The sequence below is a fragment of the Astatotilapia calliptera genome, chromosome 15, assembly GCF_900246225.1.
Source record: "Astatotilapia calliptera chromosome 15, fAstCal1.2, whole genome shotgun sequence".
Taxonomy (NCBI): domain Eukaryota; kingdom Metazoa; phylum Chordata; class Actinopteri; order Cichliformes; family Cichlidae; genus Astatotilapia; species Astatotilapia calliptera.
Genome location: NC_039316.1, coordinates 4,938,650 through 4,960,372, shown reverse-complemented (window position 1 = coordinate 4,960,372; position 21,723 = coordinate 4,938,650). Strand labels below are relative to the sequence as shown.

Sequence of the window (21,723 nt, the reverse complement as noted above, 5' to 3'; positions counted from 1 at the left end):
GTTTTCATTATATCACTGTAACCATTTTCCTTTTTCTTAGCAAAACGTGCAGAAACAAAGGGTAGCTCAAGACTTTTGCACAGTACTGTTTATACAAGCAGACTGTATTTGACTAGATTTAATAAAATAAAACCCTGATCAAGCTTTCCATACCAATACTTAATTGTTGTATAATTAGTTTGACTATTTTCTAACACACAATAAATACATGCTTCAGGGTCAGAGGTATAATTTATGACCTTTCATGTGTGCATTTATATGAATCTCTCATGCACACACACACACAGCATTCAGTGTCAAGTACATGCGCCTGATTTAATCACTGCTGCTGTGTGTAATCTCTCCCGCCTCTGCACACCGGATATTTTTAATAAAGCAATATTGTACCTGCAGCCAGCTGAGTTCCATATAATTATCCGTCTGGCTTCAGGCTGCTTATGTTTTGTTTTCTCATCAGGATGTTGTCTCTACTCCAGCGGCTGACCTGTCAAGTCGCTGTGGGAGAACACGGCAGCGCCGTGTGCTGGATATTTAGTGAATTACATCAGGTTCTTCACGCACTTCACACTGAAAGATGAAAGCACTGGTTAACTGAAATTACTTGCAATAGGTTTGGGTTTCTCCAAACAAAAAGTATCACAAAGAGTGTGTCTATCGACGCCCACTCGCCCCAAAGCAACTCACCTCCCTGTGCGCAGGTAACAGCATGATTTATTTGCTCGGATATTTTAAGTGTGCGGGTTCACATCGTCTGAATATTTCAGCGTGCCTTCTCATTTCCCAGGCTCTGTGCCAGTTCCTCCACTGCTGGCCAAGACGTAGCTAAATAAGGAAGATGACCTCTCTCCCTCTACTGTGTTTTCACTCGTTTTCTCTTTTAAAAACAGATTACAACCTAACCGAGGGGCCAGCACACATCAAAATCTGGGTTATACACACATATGCCTGGGTAACAGTGATAACGTAAAGCAGGGACCACACACACACACATAAACCCACACAGAGACACCCCGACCAGAGTAGCTCAAACATTTACTCTTTTCATATATTTTATTACAACGTTCAGTTAAGAATGCATTTCGATTACAAAATTGAAACCCTCTGCTCAGTGATGCTTAATATGAAATATAAAGTAGAGATTTCTAGCTACAAACCATCTGCTAGAAACATCAGGCACCTTGTTTTTTTTCTCCCCCCCCCATTTTCACACCATATCATCATATCATCATAACAGTATTCACACAGCAGATCACAGAGAACTTTCACAGTCACACACCAGTTAGGAGGATTTTTCACCCAAGGAGGCGTGGAGAGATTACCGACTTGCGGGAGCGAGCCAAGCCCACAAGCTGATCTTGTGCGTTATCAGGACGAGCGCTTCCCATCCAGGTAGTTTGTGAACATTCAGGTCCAGTGTTTGATGTGTGAGCTATGACCTGTTTCTTCTGGGAAACATTCATTTCTAAGCAGAGAGCAACATGGATCCATGTGGTTTGTTAGTTTCTGACTGAAAATAAGGAAAAAAAACAATTCAGATTCAGGAAATCTGAATTATGTCTGACAGAATTTAAATTTTGAGCAACAATGATGCTAACTTGGCTAGTTAGTCCATATGAACACTGTTTAAAACCCAAAAAGAGGACAGAACCTATTTAAATTAGAGACTTTCATCCTCCTGTGAATTAAGCTTGACTTAATCTCATGCCCAAAACAATTTCCCTTAGAAGCTACAAGCTATAAACAACATCATTTAGTACTGTCTGGCTGCATTAATACACAAGATCCTGTATACTACATATACATATGCTAAAGTCACACATTCTTGTGTGTAAGTGCTGAGAAATATCACTTTGTCACCCCCTTTAAAAAAAAAACCAACTAAACTAAACAAAATGCTTGAATAATTCTCATCATCTCTATTTTTATTTTATAAAAAAAAAAGACTAATTATCTGCAGTCTGCTTTTAGACCAATACCTATTATTTATAGCCATAATATTTAATTAAATGTGTTTGTTTTTTTTAAAAAGAAGCAGAAATACCTGCATTGTTATTCTGGCCTAAAATGAAAGCTTAGTTAACGCAATGCAATGTTGTGACATTTACGGTAAAGAGCAAACTTTACAGTGTATCCCAAAGCTCAACAAAACACAGCAACATAAGATGCAAGAATCATCGTGAAATCATCAAGAGATGCAAATTCAACCTTTTTACACTCAGTTTACACCTAAAACAAGGCTGCTTCTCTCCTTCACTCTTGTCTCTTACAGCTTTTTTTCTTCTGGCCTTAAACGCAACACGCACACCATGTTGCTGCTCCCTCTTTCAAACCAAAAATGATGGGTGTTGATATGTATGCGGGTCTTTTCATTGGATGCCCAACACGCTGGCGCTCGACGACAGTTTCCTTCCTCCGTTTTGGTATCTATGGGCACTTTTCTGTTGGCCCCCTTCCCCCCCATCCAGTCCATCATAATTCCAAACACAGATTGGTTTTATGCCGAGTCAGACGGTGGCGTGCGGCCTTCCCAGTACTTCTGATACGACATTTCGAACATCTCCCTGCACTGCAGCTGAGCATTCAACCGGGAGCAGATGAGGAACGAGCCGCCCATCTTACGGTGGAGCGAGTACGTCTCCTCCGGGGGCGGGGTGAGCCGGTGTTTGAGCATCACGGGGATGAGGTTGTGGATCCTCTCGGTGGTGGACTGGGAACCGAAGTCGAAGGGCACCGAGGAGGCAAAAGCCTCGCCGAGGATCATCACTGCATCCACGTGGGCATTCACCATTGCCTGGACAACACACGTAAAAAAACAAAAAACAAAAGAACAAAAAAATTTAATAAACCAAAACACATGCTTAACACATTATGTTTGCGCACTTTTACAACTCTCATTTACTTGTTTATGGCTACTCCACAGTGACAAAGCCATCATTTGTAAAGCAGAGCAGGCAGAAAAAGCTCAGAGATCATTACCTTGGACTCGTAACCGGTCAGGAACTTCATCTCGATAGATTTCTTTAGTACTCCCTCCCTGTTGCCCATGGCAGCTGAACGGATTATCTGCACAGGACACACACAGGTCGCACATGTCACTCTCTTTTTCTCCATTCAAATTTAGATTCGAATCTCTTGCGAGGATTTGGGTTGCCATGAATAATTAGGGTCTTTTAACACCTTCTGATTTGGCATTAAGATCGAGTTCACCAATCATCAGAGGCAAATGAGTACAAGTGTGAGTTACAAAATGTCAACATCAGCGAAAAAACTAAGACGTACATCTCCCCTCAGGGTTTACAACTACTGGAGCTTTATGTTGTCTCGTCTCTGGATTACTGCTAGAAATATTACAGCTGCACCTGCACTGTACTGCCAAAAGGATTCGCTCATCTGTCTCCACATGCATATGAACTTGAGTGACAGTCCATTCTTAATCCATACGTTTTAATATGATGTTGGCTCCTTTGCAGCTATAACAGCTTCAACTCTTCTGGGAAGGCTTTAAGAGTGTTTATGGGATTTCTGATTTTTTTTTTTTTTTTTTTTTTTAAGATTTGTGAGGTCAGACACTGATGTTGAATGAAAAGGCCTGGCTCACAGTCTCCACTCCAATTCGTCCCAAAGGTTGTTTATCAGGTTGAGTTCAAGACTGTGGAGGCCAGTCAACTTCTTCCATACCGCTCATCCATGTCTGTATGCACCTTGCTTTGGGCACTGGTGAGCATCATGTTGAAACAGAAGGAGCCAAACCCAAACTGATCCCCCAAAGTTGAGAGAATGAAAGAAATTGTTCAAAAAGTCTTGGCATGCAGAAGCATTAAGAGTTACTAAAGTCATTTAAGGCTTGACAATCTGAGATTAACATCCCACAGTCAGAAGATCAACACAGAAAAAGTTAGTGAAGCTCCATAAAGAGCATACATCATCACCATTCATGATAATTATATAGCAGCTGCCTGGTCTCACCTCTATGTAGACATCAGTGAAACATTGATCAAATCCTCTCGTGGCTCCAAAGTCCAACAGCGCCACCTAGAGGAGCACACGGCAGTTACCATTTCCCATTAACTGCCAACTTCATATTACTTATATTTACAGCTGAACAAACTTCATGACAACACACAACAGGTTGTACTGAAACTCACCCTGTGCGCCTGTGGATCATAGAAGAAGTTGGACCAGTTTGGGTCAGTCTGCATGTACCTGAACTCGAACAGCTCTCTGACACACAGAGTCAAGATGTTGAGGCAGATCTGAAAGAAAAGACAAAGGTATACATTCAATCTGCTGAAAAGAAACACATGCCAGATTGTACTCGCTTTTGCTTTTTTGTGGTGTTTAGTGTGTTGACTGAACTGGGATCCGCTAAGAAAGGAATGTCTGCAGTTGAGAAAGCCCCTCTGCACAAACTAACTTGTGTAATCATAACCATCCGTACCTCGTTCTTCAGCTCCTGAGAGAGGCTCTCGGCTTTGTCCAGGGGAAATCCAGGAACGAGTTCAGTAGTGAGAACATGGCGGCTGCTCAGCTCGTCTATCACCTCTGGTACGTAGAAGAACGGATGGTCCTTTAACAGCTCCCTGAGCCAGACATGAGCAGATACAAAAACACATGAAATACAACTTAAGAACACAACACTCCACATAGAGTGTTAAGTCTATATATAAAACTGGCTAGCAATCACAGTCAGCCTGACCTTGAACCCAAGCAACGGACATTTAAAAAGGGGGGTGGAATAAGCTAACTATATCTGTGTAACCCGAGTGTTTCAGGGGTGACGGAGAGCAGACTGCACAGTGCGGAGAAAGAACAGAAAGGAGAATCGAGCCATGATGTGAGCTCAAATACTCGATCAGTGCATCAGGGATTCTGTCGAGTACGATAGTGTGCTGTCACTGGCATGACAGTTAGGTCTACAGTCCACTTTATCCCAGCACATAGATTAATGCAGCCTTCCTTTTAACTTGGAAGTCAGACCTTGGAGCTGGGAATGACTGTCACACACGAGGTGACTGTGTTCCAGTGAGTACGAATACAGGCTCTGTTTTGCTCTGAAGCCAGGTGGCGCCATCACTAACAATACCTGGAGCACAATGCAATGCTGCAGCATGGTCGGTTCTCTGTGCCTCGCTGAATTAGAGAGTCACAAATACAACTGCTGCAGCTTTACTGCCATTTATCCTGCTTGAATCACGCAGTTGGGGTTGGTGGGACTTCTCAGACTTTTGTAAGTGGCAAGTTCCACTTGAGGGGCTGATCATGACCCAGAATTCAAGATTTCTGATTTCCCATTTCCAGTGTAATATAGCATTAGGCTCAGATTCCTGCACGTGAATTCATGACAGCTAGACCATACACCTTTTATTTCTTAAAGGTTTAATCAGGTTTACATAGACTGAGTTTTAGAAATCCAGGATTTAAGATATGTTTATGAAATAAGGAAACAAAGCGATAAGTTTTTCATTGGTCGGGTGTATTGCTAAATTAGTAGAAATTCAAATCCACTCAGAACCTCAAATTTGACCACAATCTGGGTGAAGACCTATTAGGTGATCACTAAAATCTGAGCAATGCCCCAGGAAAAGCAATTCTTGTAAATTGCCATAGCATGAGCTCACGAATCCTTTGGCCATATGAGCTAAAAATTATTTTCTTTAGTAATTTAATTAAAGGAAAAAATATTTCTCAAGCTTGGCTTTCAGATTACAACAACACTTGCTGCATAATACCTGAACTTCCTTGCACACTGGGCTTCTCTAATATAGTCACACTCCAGGGCTAGCTCTTTTCTCATGACATCTATCAGGTGCTCTGGAAACAGACCTAAAGACACAAACAAAACAGGACAAAAACATTGGGACTAGTCGTGGAAACAGTAACTCAGAAACAGGTAGAGAGAAGCAGACACAGGGAGATGAAGAGGATGCTGTGTGTGTGTGTGTGTGTGTGTGTGTGTGTGTGTGTGTGTGTGTGTGTGTGTGTGTGTGTGTGTGTGTGTGTGTGTGTGTGTGTGTGTGTGTGTGTGTGTACACACCTTCAGGCAGAGCATTGCTCATATTCAGCACCGTCATCAAATTGTTGACATCACTGTTGATACTCTGAGCCACACCAGGATACTGAAGACAACAGACAGAGAGAAAAACTTTCAAACACTTTGTTTAATTTGATCACACAATCATATTTAGTATAAACAGTTAGCAAAGCAATAAATCTATTTTATTCAGTAAAAGCATGAGATAACTGGCTCACATGTTCCTCTGTAAGGAAACGCATCCATCTGATAATCAGATTATGCGTTTCCTGTATGCATGCAAGTTTAAGCGAGTGTTGACAACACGAGGACGCAGTGTCACATGTTTTTATCCTAACCTGTATTTTCATGGCCACCTCCCTGCCATCCTTCATCCGTGCAAGGTGAACCTGCCCGATGGACGCTGCCGCAAAAGGGCGTTCCTCAAACATTTCCAGCTTGTCCCTCCAGTTTGGGCCCAAATCGTTATTCAGTGCTTTCTGCAGACAGACAAGAGCAAGTAGGATTTTAGCATCACTGGAAAAAAAAGTCTTTCAAAAGAGCCAGGGGCAGGAATCACAATGTAATACAACTTAAATCATTAAATAAAATATAAGTTGCTGAGGAAATGGCATAACTATCAGTCTTACTGTCATTTGTTTGATTGGCATGAAGTCAGCACTCTGTCTCACACGCTCAAAAATCTTGGCAAGATGAGGATTGATGAAAGCGTCATCTGAAACATAAAAACATCTTGAGATCTTTAATTACAGATTAAGTTAAGTGGTTCTCAAACATTTTACCTGCCATTCCCCTCATAAAAGCTAAAAAACAAACCAATGAAAAAAAAAAAATCCAAACATGCTCCTCTACCCACAACTTTGAGCAATCATTGAGCATAAAGAATGACCCCAAGTTCAACTCTTGTTAAATAAGGTCAGCGTGATAACATCAGCAAACCCATTTGCTTATTTTTTCACTACCATATTGCGTTGCATAACGCAACCTGAGCGGCACCATTACTTTAGAAAAAACCCCAAAAAACATGAACGACACACAGGAGTGGGTGCTGAAACACGTACGAAACAGGCACCAGGGCCTAATCATCAAAGATCAAAGTAACATTTAGACACTGCGTGATGCAAAAAAACATTCTCTCTCTCTCTCTGAGCCAGTGTGTGAGGGGCAGCTCTCCCGCTCTCTCACAGGCCAGTGCACAAACACAGATCCTGCTCTTAGTGACTGTAGTGCAGAACTGAATATGTGGATATGCCTCGCTACAGTCAGAGGACTCTCGTTGATTTAAGTGCAGCCGGTTGTGAGAAATCTGAGAGAAACATGCATCAAATACAGACTGAAAAATGCAGTTTTTGGCTGACTGGCTTATGGGTCACCTGTTCTTATCAGACGTGCTTTATTTATACTTGCAGCTTAGAGACGAAAAACTGAGTCAACTTAACTTTACAGACATGAGTTAATGATCAAAGGCAACGGTTTGCTAGCTGATTGTGAAGCTGTGGGTCTGCTTATAAACACAAGCTGAGCTGTCAAAAGGAAAAATCACAGTGTGAGTGTGAGAGCAGTCGGAATATAGAGTAACAGCACAAATGTAATTGTGCAATTACTCAGCAATTTATCATAAACAATTAAGCCAGACACATCGATATAATGTGTAGATTAAATTGCTGTGTAGTTTCCTACTAAAATGTGTAGTAAAAGTACAGTTTAGTACTTTGTTTAATGGGACTGAAAATTGTAGATACTACATAAATAGCACATACAGCAATCAAGCTTTAATACTCATAATAATTGCCTGATTTTACTGCTTGAGTACAATAAACCACATCATAATCATAATCAGCGAGTTAAATCAGACTCGCTGTGTAAACTGATAGATTGCCAGTGTCTAATGTTGGCTTTGGCCGGCGCTGCAGAAGATATATGTAACCAGGATTAAAGACTTTATTAACAGTTTCAGACCTCTCGAGGTTAACACAGTTTTGAGTGCTGTGCTAAAAGAGCACAATGGCTGAACAGACAATCATCTGCCCAGCACTGCATTCCCGCCATGGCAGATAAATGTCAGCAGAGGACAAAGACTGCAGGGATTTCTATCCTCTGCATATAGTCAACCGCAGACTACTATTATTATTATTATTATTATTATTATTATTATTATTATTATCATCATCATTTCCATTTCAGCTTTTTACATTTTCTGTGAAAAGAGCAGAGAGATTGTGTGTGTCCACCCACAGAATATTACATTAACCCCTGACCCAGCCACACTTCGAAACTGCAGTTTGTCACCACTTGAGAGACATGGTAACACTGCTCAACAGGTCTCAGCACAGTGGACTGACCTGGTCTTTTTTGAAGCCGCTGCCTTCCTCTCTCCTGCTACCGTCTTCATGGCTTATTATATTTACTGCACTGCACTGTTCAGGCAAAGATGGCACGAATACCAAAGGAAAAGGTCACTAAATCAAGGTTGGGCAGAGGTAGCAACAGAGCTAAACAAAGCTGTGATGACGGGTTTACTGCTGTTACCTGACACGGCTTCATTAACTCACTGGTTGTGTCGTTTACTGCCGCTGGCCTCGCTCTCGGATTATCTGTTTGTGTACAAGCACTGACCTAAATGCAGGTTAGAGCCAACACAGAGCCGCAGTATAAAGACGGCAAAAAAAACTAAACAAAAACAAACAAGCTCACCAAAAAGTCCTCTGTCCCAACTCTTAGTCAGTTTACAAGTTCTCAGCTACTACAGCACACGGTCAAGCTAACCTGCACCACAATAATCAGCCTGAAAACTGTGATTTTATAGAGTGTTTCCCTTCACATAATCCAGGGTAAGGAATGCTTTTTATTCACCAGCAGAAAACTTTAAAAAAAATCTAAATTTCAATGCGACTATGTCCGTCTCTCACCTTGAATGCTGAGCATCTGTCCCAACTTTAATGCAGCTCCTCTGACTTTGCACAGAGTTCTGACAATGCGCTCAGCGTTGGCCTCGGACAGGAAAGGGCTCGAGTCCAGAACTGCTTTCCTGTTTTCACCTGAAGACAAAAAGAAGTATTACATTTGCATGTAGTGCATTTTGTTATGCATGTTAAGTGTTTTATCCAATCAGCAGGCCAATAAACAATAACTGTAAAAATCATACTTACTTTTCTTAATTGTGATTACATAAAACGTTTCACAGATTTCATTAAGTATTTGTATGTATTTGCTTTTTTCCATACAGACAGATTTTGCACCTGAAGTGCTTGTTTGGTCATGTGACACATATTTTGAATTTAAACTTATCCCCACATAGTTGTCTGATCTCCTCTGCTATTTTTTTTTTAGCCTTTGAACATTTTTATTGAGGCTTATTTTGATAACTTGATTGATAATCTGCTCCAGAAAGATTAAAAAATTTGCACTGACCATTAAAATACACAGTGTAACAAATGTAGGCCGTGCAGAAACTAAACATCAACAAAAGTGGCCACCGTGATAGTAGTCGTAAGGTCGTCGTGCCCAATTAAACTGTCAATTCTACAAATATATATGATTGTGGGATTTGTATACGCCATACAGATGTGGGCACTCACATTTATATGAAGTAGGCAATGTTTCTGCAAAGTTTTGTCAAGACTGGTCTGTGGTCTTGTGTGCACAGTCAGGTTCACAAGCTCTTGTGTCACATTTACTGTTTTTCTTCTATGCAGCAACACAATTACTTTAAAATAAGGCAACAAGGATTTGACTGAAGGACAAACGTTTTAATTCAAGGATTTAAGAGAAATATTTCGTGCAACATTTAGGAATTATGGACAATTTTTAGAGAGTCCTTACATTTAAGCCTACCCCGTATTTGCAATGTGCAGGACTACTGTTGTGTATTTGTGACTTACTATATAAGCTATATGCAGAACACTGGCAGTGCGTAAAAACAAAAAACTAAAAAAGAAGAGTTGAGCAGTCATGCTAGTGATGCATGTGACTAGCCTTATTAAGATAGGCATTCATGCTAAGGATGACTATCTTGCTTTTCCAGCTTTACTGCTAGAACATGCATATCTTGGGAGTGATGTTACTCGCAGCTCCAGTATCCGACTTCTGTGGTAAATGGGACGCAGCGCTGTGGATCTGACTGTACCAATGTGTGAGGGGTGTGACTGTGTACGTGTGTCAGTAGGTCATCAGGTAGTACGCTCTGGTACATCTGAAGCTGCCTTCAGAGGCTTTAATGAAGATTACACACACACACACACACACACACACGTTCAGTGTGTGCCTGGGATTAAAGCGCACACAAAAATAAATAGCAACAAACAGATGCATAAATGCCACAGATTTACGCCTGTACGCTCTGTTTCAGCTTAGCCTGTGTTTCAGGATTAGCAGGTTGACGAAGCAGAGCAGGGACGTCTGTTTAGGGGGCAGGCTGTAAGGGAGATGGCCTAATTGAAGTGTGCAACATGTAATAACATGCAAGAGGGATTGGTGCTGAGGGCAATTCATAGGAATGCTGCTGCAAAATCTCTGCATGTTGTTACCATAAACCAAAAACAAACGCACCGTGAGGAGTCCTCACCACAACATTACTAAGATTTTTTTCTGTGTATACTACTGTTAAGAACAAGTGTCATGTAAAAAATGAATAAATATGCCAGTGTTTTAAAAGCAAACGGTGAGGTTTTCATCCATTTCTTAGCTGTAACGTGTAAATCCCGCTCACTGCTCGAGCCACTTAGGCGTGTGTGTGCGTGTACGCATTTCTGAGTGTTACCTTCTGCGCCGTTTTGTCTGATGCTCTTCTTGGCGAATTCTGCTAGAGCTCCAATACCCAAACCTACAGCCAGACCTGGTGCAAACACACAGAAAAACCAAAACACATACCAATGTATTACAACAACAAAGACCAATGCGTTTTCATCATTAACACACAAATACAACACATTTTAAAGCACTGAATGCGTCATCTGATGATGTTCTGCTGTTTTTTTTTTAATTGATGAAAAGAACAAAACAAAGCTCACATCTACACTGACAGTAAAACACAAATCATGCAGCGTATGTATAAAAAAAAAATCCTTTTAGTAAATCAGAGTATGGACAGGCTGCGGCTTTAACGGGACCCTCACCTCTGCTCTGTCATGAGTGTAAATAACCTGACTAAACGAGGCCATCTGTTGCAACTGCTATCACTCCTATCAAAATAAAACATATGCAACAGAAAATATGACAAAAATAGAAAGCAAACAAAGCCTTTGATCGTGTCAGTATTTGGCAATGGCTGCAGTAGTAACAGTTGCATCCAAAACATGGAAATAATGTAAAAAAAAAACTGAAAGCTTTTGGAAAACTCAATCATGTTAGAAATTAGAGGATTAAAAGAAAGAGTTTGCGCAAGTGGGCGGTTGTTTGTGAAGTTCCTCTGAGCTTGCTTCTAACTTACATAACTCAACGTTACATAATCAGTTAGTCAGCGGCCTCTCTGAAGCAGAGATGCAGCGGTGGATGGACAAATGGGGACGCGGTGTGCTTCAGTGTCATGTATACAAGTCAACTGAGCACTTATTCATCATTGCTTCGTGTGTGTGCGTGTATGAGTGTAACTTAACGTGTAACTTTTCCTTTCACAGTAATGTCATGTGCCTGTGTTTTGTTTCCTGGTTTAGAGAGGATTTGCAATGCACAGATTTAAACACTGAATATGAGGCAGCCGGTTACGTGACTGTACCTATATAACTGTATGATGTCAGCATGTGCAACTGTCAAGCCAAAGAGAGATCAGCATTTCCAGCAGCATCTCTGAGTGACATATTTTGTTTTCCAGACCACGCACAAGTGTCTGTCCATCATTCGATCTCAAGAAAAGCAACGTGTTTGCAAAAATGACTGCGGTGCTTATTCTCGTCAGTTTATTTGGTATTCAGAACCAAACTGCACTGTCAGCAAAACCTTTGGAAGCGGTGACTTGAAAGGCAACGGCGAGAGGAGGCCGATGCCACGCAATGAATCGGTTTGGTGCTTTTTGCCTTGTCCGACTTTGTTGCCAAATGTTGTAGGGGAGTGAAGGACGGGGTCGAGGCCAGGCTCATGCATCGCCTCCTCTTTTCAACACCTTCTAAATGTTACCGCTGTCAACATGCTGAATCATCTCAGCTCTCTACCTGTCGCGGCTCTCTGCAATTCCAACTTGTTTGGAATGAGCTGTGGCTAAATTCTGCAATGTCGACGTTCCATGCTGACTTATGTGAGGCTGTTCATGTTTCACTTCTGTCCACTTTATATTCTCGTTCACATTTCTGGCTCCAGTTTGACTCTGTGCCTCCTCCTGACAGATCCATCATCTGTCTGAGGAGAAGTTCCTAACACAAAAGCTGCCGATCAGTTCTCTTAAACTACTTCTGAGGCTAGCTGCGAGCTCTTTGCTGTGCTTGTGTGAACATTAGAGCTTTGAGTAAGATTAGCACTGAAAAAACATCCTGTCGTGGCACAATTTGGAGGATTAGAAGAGACACTTGATATGTTTAAAGTTACTGACTGAATAATGTGAAGTATTTTTTTATGTATTAAATGTCTCGTACTATTAATGTGTGAACAGAATGTAATCCAACATATAAAAGCTGATCTCCCACAGCGCTCTCTGTTGCCTCTGAAGTGTTTATGCTTGCTGCTGAGATCTTTTTTCAGGACCTTGCCTCTGCTCTCAATGTTCAACACTAGCAACATTAGCTAATGTTAGCTTAGAAATTGCATCCCCTAATCACCAACGTCAACAAAAAGGGTAAACTCACACTGCAACACAAACTCCACAATAAAAAACAACACAAAAACAAAGAAACAAAATAAAACACAAATGTTGCTAGCAACAAGGTTAGCAAGAAAGTCATCCAACGTCAGGCAGCTAGCCTCTAGTGTTGTAAGGTAAGTCAACAAGTAGCAGGCTGATGACTTCAGTCATTTTCTGGAAGATACACATTGAACCTTTGGCTAATGGTTAACTCACCAGCCACTTTATTAGACGCGCTCAATTGATTACTAACACAAATGTCTAATCAGTCAATAAAGTCAACGACAGCAATCAAGATGACCTGCTTAAGCTCAAACTGAGTATCAGAATCGGGAAGAATGGTGAGTTAAAACTGGGGTTTTCCCCACACAACCATCTCTAGAGTTTACAGGAAATGGTGAGAAAAAAAAAGAAAGTATGCAGAGAGCTGTAGTTCTCTGGCTGAAAATGCCTTGTTGATGTCAGAGGTCAGAGAAGAGCCAGACCGCTTTGAGCTGACAGGAAGGCAACAATAACTCAAAAAAGCACTTGCTGCCACCAAGGTATGCAGAAAAGCATCTTCGAACGCAAACCACACTGAATCTTAAAGCAGCTACGCTACAACAGTCTTAGATCACACCAGGTGCCAGTCTTGCAGCTACAAACAGAAAACTGAGTTGCAATTTACGTGGGCTCACCAAAAATTGACCAGAAGAAGACTGGAAAAACGTTGTTTGGTCTGATGAGTCTTGATTTCTGCTGCAGCACTCTGATGGTAGGGTCAGAATTTAGCGTAAACAACATGAAAACACGGATCCATTCTTGGATCTGTGCTTCCATGCATCATTAAATACCACAACCCACTTTTGGAATGGGGTGGAGCGGGATCATTCGCATCATGGACGTGCAAATCTGGAGAAACTGTGCGATTAGATCGTCTAATTCTAACCAGAATGTCTAATAAATATCTCCATCACCTTGTTGCATCTATGCCGCAAATAATTAAAACAGTTCTAAAAAATAAAAACCGGTCCAACCTCATACTGGTGTGCATAAAAAAGTGGCAAGTGAGTATATTGTAAACCAGACAGAGAATGTTAAATTTTAAAAATCAATTTTAGATTTTTTCTTTAATGTACATAACTGAACTGCATTAATTTATTCATTAAATGTGTCACAGACAATAAATGGAAAACTGTGAACGTGGTGAAATAGTAGATTAACAACAGCCGTGTGCACTACAAAGTCAAACACATTTCATTCCTTTTATGGCTGCACGATTGCAGAACTCCCTTTCAGGCTGCCGGTGTCTCGCTGTGCCAGCTTGTAGCTGCCTAACAGGGCATGTTTTTATCTCAACAGGAGCAGATTAGTTAAAGAAAAGGCTGAGGAAGCTTGACCTCATTTCTAGAGGTTTTTGTTTTGAGTGCGGCTCCAACGTCTGACAAGCATGTTACACACATTTCTCAATGTCTTGTTTCCTTCGGTTCCTTTAAGGGCTTTGTTTTTGTATTCGCTGCCATTTAGAAATGGCCTTATGTAGTCACGTGAATTTATTAGTACTGTCTTAACACCAGTGACCTCACCTAAAAAGGTAAGTGGGAGGTTAAAAGATTACAAGATTAGGTGACTAGAATTTTACCAACTCAGTTTTTATATATTATTAAGCACAAAAAAAGCTCAACAATTAGACAACATTTCACCAACACAACTAGATCTTTCAATTAATAGAGACTCACTTTGACTTCTGTGTAATCAGAAAGAACACACTCTGTTTTCAAATATTAGTTTGAATGTAGGATCCAATAAATGTCATCTGGACCATTAAAAGCTGAGGTCTAGCCACACAAAGCTTTACTTTGCTGCTGATGTATATGCAGACTTGCACGACTACAGATACAGTCAAATATTAACATCCACTGAATCATCCATGACTCAGACGCAGTGTAATGCTGTACCTCCAAAGTTGGCCAATCTGCTGATCCGGGTCACGGGCACTTTCCTCTCTCTGGCTCTCTCACTCAGCTGAAGAAGACACAACGCAATGTGACTTTCCATTAAAATTTGAAACCAATAGCAGAAATTAAGCGTTTAAACGAGTAGCTTTGTGTTCAAGGAACAGGAAATGAGAAAGAGGAATTACCATCTGTTTATGTGGTTTTCCATCAGTCCCCTTGCTCTCTCGAGCTTTCTCGATGTCTTCGGCCGTCAATCCCCCCATCGTGGATGGGTCCTGATGGTAGCTCCTGAACTGACTGACAGGATGCTGAAAGTAAAGCTGCCTCCACACATGTTTGTTCATTCTGTGGTTGTAGAGCTGACGTCCACTAAGATGTCTGCCACAGAGAAAGCAAAGAGAATTACCTAAATCCCCCATAACCGGCAGCAGTGATTCGTTTATGGCACAACCATTCTTACCTCACATCTTGGTGGTAGGATCTGGTGTTCCCACTGAACTGTTTGCTGGGGTCTTTGTATCCTTCAAATACTGAGTGTTTCCCACTGGCATGCTTCGCCCCTGTTGCTGCGTCATCGCTGCTTCCTGAGTGATCCACTGTGAAGTCTGCACCTTCATCCCTGAACTCTGAAGTGTTGAATGTGCTGTCATCTGGAGGAAAGTCGAAGTCGGACTCTGAGGAATAGCTTTGCTGCTGGCCGGACATTTCCTTTAGAGACAAATGCATACATTTAAAACAAAGTCAAAGTACCGTTATGACATTTATTAAAATACACAGTATTATCTGCACAAACCTGGATTTTTACCATGGCTGCCGAGATGCCTTGCTCCGCAGCTGATTGGACACTTTGGACAGCAGCGCCTATTCCTGGGGCTGGTTATACAAATACAGGAAACTTCAAGTTGTTTTCTGCTAATAATAAAGCAACTATTGTGTTAATATTTTATAAACTTCATTATGAACAATACATCTTAGTGTTCTGGTTAAAATTAGTCAACTGAATATTGCAGAAGGCCCTTCGTTCCTGTGGCCATCCAGTTTCCTGGACCAATTCCTCCTTTTTCTTTATTAACTGTAAAACTTTCATTTCTTTTAAAACTTGAGCAACAGTTACAAAACAGCTTTAGGATGTCCTTTTACGCAAGGCTACTGTGCTGTTATTTAGAAAATTATTCCAAAGTCGTCAATCATAAAAACGATTCTGTTTGCCCTCAGTGGACAGCTTAATGCAGACACACCCCAGTGTGTCACAATCTGAGATCCACTGGTGGGAAGACTACAGCCCAATCGATTTATCGGTGGGTTGATTTTATTGTATGATACTGGCTATTTGCTGATTTATCAGTGGCGGCATTTATATTACTAAACTGAAATAAAAGTAAAGAAGAAATGGAGAAACAGCCTTCAACCATGTAATGAGTGTTGACATTACACAGTTTGCCCACCAGGGGGCTCTCTGCAATGTCCTTCAACAGCCAAATAACAACCAACTAGTCTAAGCAGAGATGGGCGGAGCATGAACGTAGTAAATAACTACACGCATTAGGGAAATCTGTTAATGTTTCATGTGCTGTTTTCATACGGATCATGCGATGACCCTGACAGGGTTAAAAACACTGCAATTTAAAAAAAAAAAAAAAAAAAAGCAACAGCAAATAGAAAAACAAAAACAAGCACACAAAACACAACAGAAGTGTTCGGGGACATAATAATGTGACAGAACAGCTGAGGAAGTGACAGAAATGGACACACTTAAAAGAACAGAGGGTTCGTCAGTGCTGTGATCAAGAAAAAGATGCAGGTAATGTGTGTTTTCATTGCATGACTCATATATATAATACTGTAGACACATGTTTGCTATTAGCTTATCACTTATCCCTTCCACAGCTCTTCTGTCATGTTATCGTTTCCCCAAAAACGCCTTTTCTTGTTTTCTTAAGTTGCAGTGCGTTTGGTCTCTCAGGGCCACCGTAGGATTCTCTTCACCCATCTCACCTGATCCCTAGCATCCTCCTCTGCCACACCAACCCTCTGCGTGTCCTCCTTCACTACATCCATGAATCTCCTGTGAGGTCTCCCTCTTTTCCTCCTGCCTGGCAGCTCCATATTAAACACCCTTGAACATCATCTGCACATGTCCAAGCCTTGCCTTTTTAACTTTGTGTATAAACCTCTCATTTTGAGCTGCCCCTGATGTGCTCATTTCTAATTATGTCCATCCTGGTCACTCCCAATGAATGTCTTAACATTACATTACAAGTTGGGCTCCAAACCAAACAAGTACTGAAACACTAACAAAAGTTCTTTAGCTGCCTGAAAATTAGACATGCCACGTTAAAGAACACTCGCTATTTGTTATCAAGTTGTAGATAGAAGTCAGTTCAAGCACTTACAAACATTTACTTATAACTTTGTGACTTTTTACACTACAGTACAAATGAACTTCCTGTCAACACGTTTTGGCTATAAAACTGACACAATTTGAACATTTCATTTATCAGTGACAAAATGCTTGCTACAGGGATGTCAGGATTTCTGTGTTCTCATTCTGAACCCTGCTGCTGTCCAACATCTGTGTCTACTTTTGCCTCCTCAAACCATTTTCTTTTCTTCCTTTAGCTCCTGATAAACGCTGAGCTCTAGGCTCCTTATCCTATCAGCAGACTCGAGAAGGAGTCACCTTCACACAAAACACAGTCAATACAAAGCAAATGAACTGGTTTTCCTCCCAGAGGGGAGGGGATTTAACTGGGCTGTGCCTCATATCATTTGAATGAAAGTCAGTTTTGGGGTCGCTGCAAGTCCCACACGGAAATGTCTGGTTTAGTAAAGTGGGAACATGACTACCAAAGAAACAGAAAGATAAAAGCACAGGGAATATTGTTCAGAAACATACCTGTCCCACTGCGGAGGGTGTTGGTCTGAGTCTCTACGACTGCCTGGCTCAGCTTAGCCAGGCCTCGCATTAGCAACATCATATCACCTGCCATGATGGACTACAAACAGAAGACAGAAAGACAACAAAACAGAGAAAAATGTGGGGTGAATGTCATCCTTTGATTCCCCTGGAAGCTCCGACACAAAGCAGTCAGAGATTTTAATGTGTCAGTTTACCTCTTCAGGGAAGATAAAAAAAAGACCATAGAAACAAAGAAGGCAAATGGAAAGAAATAAAACCCGTTGTCGAGTCACTGCCAACAGAAACACTCACAAACATACACAGCTGTCACATCTTGAGAGGACTTTAATACTCTGTCTAAAAATACCCATGACCTCCGATCCCTGTTTGGGCACACGGAGGCACAAGAAAGGGAAGGCGAATGCTTGTAAGCTGTGAGTATGCGTGCATGTGGTCCAGGGCTGCATCTGAAAATGTCACTGGAAACAAAACGGGAGGAGAGCAAGGGATAAATCTTTCAGCTATTTTTGTGCACGAGTGAGTGTGGGAGCACGTGTTGAGTTCATGCTCGAGGCCCACCGTCATATTTTATGCCGAGCGACGGGACGACGAGGCTGGTTTTCTATGAATCTAAAAATGTCGCATCTTCCTTTCAGGAAACAACCTGATTATCTTTACAGACTGTTAAAACTGTTGCTATTGTGATGGCAACGCTTGAAAGCAAATCTCAAGATTGAGTTAAGACACGAATAAAACTTGGGTTTGTTTCAGGCTTATCTAAACAGCAGAGCCACCGCTGCATTCCTGCCTCTTACAGCTTGCTGCCTGTTTTTGTTACAATGTTACAGGTGCTGCTTTGTGGGCGTGACAACAGGCTCCAAAACAGCTTGGCGAGGATTTGGGCCTGTGGAGAAAGCTGCTGGGGCTGTGGCTGAAGGAATCTACGCAACATATCAATAAGCGTGTATGTGAAGCAGTGCACATACATCGCCTGAGTCAGAAGTGGGTCATCCATCCTCCTTCAGGGCTGCTCTGTTTTCAGATGGTGGATACTTTGTGACACAAGGAACCAAGAGGAAGGGGAAGAAATGAAGAGTTTGTGGAAAGACGTGATAGGATTTATTCTTTTTTTTTTTTTTTAGATCAGTAATATTTGCACTGGAATAATCATGTTTGAGAAATCTGAATGCTCATTTTCCTTCACAGTGTTTAAGATTAAATTTAAAGATTAAGTTTGAAAGTTAAAATAGCTATAAAGGGTACAGCTAATTCATCTCGTTTTTAAGGTAATTTCAGTCTTTGATTTTATTGAAATACAACACTCTTTCCAATTACAAAGCTGTGCCATCTTAAACTTAACTTCCCACAATGTGCCTCTTCCAAGATCCCTTACTTGTTTATTTAGACCTAAATCTGTAAAAGACAAATCTCCTACTGTACTTAGATTCCACGGTTATAAAATCAAGATTCAGAAACACTTCAGGGGTTTTTTCTGGCTTAGAATGTGCCCTGGTCCACATTCATTACAGTGCCGTTGATTTTTCTCTGGCTGTGACTAAGATGTAATTTTATTGCCAAATGTAATCGGCTGAGCAACTTCCCATTTGCCAGAGTCGGTGTGTGGCCTGTGTGTGTGGGCCCCGAGCCCTCATCTCCAGAGGAGGGAAACTGAAAGGTATGATTTTGGTAATAGCGTACTGACTGTGTGGCAAATATGCACACCTAAGCCGCAGCTGTTGTCTGCTGCTCAAGCTGTTGTCTCACCGTTATGGAAATAGCCCAAGCAGTGTTAGTCAGCGTCTGAATCCTGCTCAGTCCACCTCATGGCTTCCTGACAGTCTACCATCACTTGCCCTTGACAAGCGTTCCTGAGCCAAGAGTGGGAAATGTTTCCCGTTAACTTTGCAGTGGCGTCACCACCGTTTATGAGGGAAACGTGAATAAACTCACGTCGTCCTGCGAGACTCCTGGAAAAGAAGAGTCTCTCCCATTTTAATAAACTGCACAATCAAAGGCAGTTCCTGCATTAAAAATAATGCAATCACAGCCAGCTGTTACACTTTTATCTGTTAGCACTTCATAGAGGCTTAGATTGACCTACCTCACTTCTATGTGTACATAATCTGACATGGTAAAATGGGAAAGCATGCTTCTCTATTTTATTAGATTTTTGGCCAAATTAATGCTATTAGTTGTATCACAAGAGACCATGAAACACATTATAATATATAACAACTAAAACTTTTAACAATAATATAACATCGAGGTGATGATGGGTACTGGGACTGACATTAAAAAAAAGGAAAAAAAAGAAACTTCTCAAAAATTATAATCGTCCATAGTAATAGATGTGTTATATGTTTTAGAGTGTTTGATTCTTGAAATGATTGCTCTAAAATGTTGTGCAGATATGAAAGTTGTACAATTACTACAGGAAACTATTAACAATAGTTTCAGTTAAAGGTTAACCGAAACGAAAACACGTACACGAGTGTCAACAATTGACTTCCGTTTATGCCAAATAAGCGAAATTTTATTTTTCCCGCAGTACCTGAAATAAACATATCGTTAGCTTCATAGCATAATTGCCTAAGTCATTTGACTAAGTCAAATGACTTAGGCACTTATGCTATGAAGCTAACGATATGCTAGTCACTAGGTGCACGCTCTTCCAAAAATGTATAAATTTGGAATTAAGCTTTAACACACGTTTTAACAGCGTAACGAGACACTACGGCCTCTCTTCTTTCAATGCAAGGGCACAACGACAGTTGTCCTTTTAAAACTCCTCCTAACTCACTTCCTCGTAGGCGACCGTGCACGAGACTTCATAACAACAAACTCGTGCCACGTTAAGGAGTTAAAACTAGCATTACGGCTGCTGCGAATAGCCTGCGCAGATTTCCAAATGTCCCGAATAAATTAGCGCTCGGTCTGCAGCTTGACAAAGTTTGTACAAGTACGGGGCAGCCATGGTCATGGCAGGCACGTCAGCACGCCGCTGCGCAGGATTTTTCACGTTCAGCTGGTTTGGGGCTGAAGCGACGAGAAGCGGACGAGGCCAACCAAAAATATACTTGACTGCGTACATAATAATTAGCAGCTAATGCACGATAGGTACTCACCAGCAGCTGTCGTGTGGGCTCTTTGCTGGTTTCCCCAAGTCTTATCAGATAAAGTGGCCCGCCTATGGAGAGTCAAAGCAGCCGATGTTTATTTGAGCTGCAGCAGCACTTTCCCGAGAATACTCTTTATCTTGGGAAACGGTGTGCTAACAGCAGGAGCTAAAGGTTATTTACTAGCCGCCCTCCTCCTCCTGCTACTGCTGGTAGCGTTTAATCCAGTTTGTCTCCACTCTCCCTCTCTCTCCACCATGAGGTCAAACCATATTTACCAACTTCTCAACACCAAGAACGGTGCGATGACGTAACCCGCTCGTGTGTCGTGCAGCGATAATGAGGAACGCACACACTAAGTCGAAATTTACCACATACAAGAAGGACGTACCAGAGTCCTTCTAGACTTTGGGGGGCTGGAGGGGCGGGACATGTACAACCACCATGTTTATTTTTCGGGGGTCCTCCTGCTTTATTATCAAAAGCTATGTACTGAAGCTAAATTGACATAACTTTAGCTTTACAAGACTCTGGTTTTTCTCCTCCCTCGCTCCGTCCCGCTCTCTACTCCTATTGGTCCTCCGCCGTCTGTTGACAACACAAGCAACGGTTGTTTGACGGGAGGCGGAGTTTAAAGGCGCGTGCTGATTGGTTTATCACGGAGAAAAACAAAGTGACGGTTAGATGTGACCACCGCCTGATTTGTAGCTGAGTTTACTGATAACAAGTTTAACTTTTACAAGGCGGGGTGGCGGCGTGGATAAAAGACTAATTCCACAAAGGTGTCAGCTATATAAACAAAAATACAGCCCTCGATGGTGAAATGGGCCTGTGCTTCCCTCTACTGTTGGTAAGAGGACGGTACCTTACTGGAGCGGCCATGTTTAATTAAATAAAAAATGTTCTGATTGGACCATTACATTGAAATGTCTAGCAGAAGAAAATAACTTCGAAGCAGTCTTTACTCAAAA

At 41.5% G+C, this 21,723-nt stretch overlaps 1 protein-coding gene across 3 annotated transcripts; it reads right to left on the bottom strand.

Annotated features, from left to right (window-relative positions):
• Positions 1–1,014: 1,014 nt before the first annotated feature.
• On the bottom strand, positions 1,015–21,300 carry LOC113037506 (atypical kinase COQ8A, mitochondrial-like). 3 transcript variants are annotated; one of them, XM_026194687.1, is made up of 17 exons: positions 21,144–21,300; positions 17,634–17,733; positions 15,531–15,610; positions 15,198–15,445; positions 14,923–15,115; positions 14,738–14,804; positions 10,791–10,865; positions 8,941–9,069; positions 6,661–6,746; positions 6,370–6,510; positions 6,035–6,116; positions 5,730–5,823; positions 4,439–4,580; positions 4,146–4,253; positions 3,967–4,032; positions 2,977–3,063; positions 1,015–2,791 (listed from the first exon to the last, which is right to left on the bottom strand). In XM_026194687.1, the coding sequence occupies exons 1-17, from the start codon at positions 21,183–21,185 to the stop codon at positions 2,495–2,497; spliced, it is 2,037 nt and encodes a 678-aa protein (XP_026050472.1). In that variant the 5' UTR covers positions 21,186–21,300; the 3' UTR covers positions 1,015–2,494. The 3 variants fall into 3 exon arrangements, with proteins under 3 accessions (XP_026050472.1, XP_026050473.1, XP_026050474.1); XM_026194688.1 differs by lacking the exon at positions 21,144–21,300 and adding an exon at positions 20,762–21,129; XM_026194689.1 differs by lacking the exon at positions 21,144–21,300 and adding an exon at positions 17,852–17,964.
• Between the last annotated feature and the right edge of the window lie 423 nt (positions 21,301–21,723).

Coding starts and splice junctions, on each gene's coding strand:
- LOC113037506 (XM_026194687.1), bottom strand. CDS start 21,185: ATGTCCCGCCCCTCCAGCCCCCCAAAGTCTAGAAGGACTCTG. Junction 4,254..4,438: donor CTCAGGAGCTGAAGAACGAG/GTACGGATGGTT, acceptor CTTTTCTTTCAG/ATCTGCCTCAACATCTTGAC. Junction 3,064..3,966: donor TCACTGATGTCTACATAGAG/GTGAGACCAGGC, acceptor TGTCCTGTGCAG/ATAATCCGTTCAGCTGCCAT.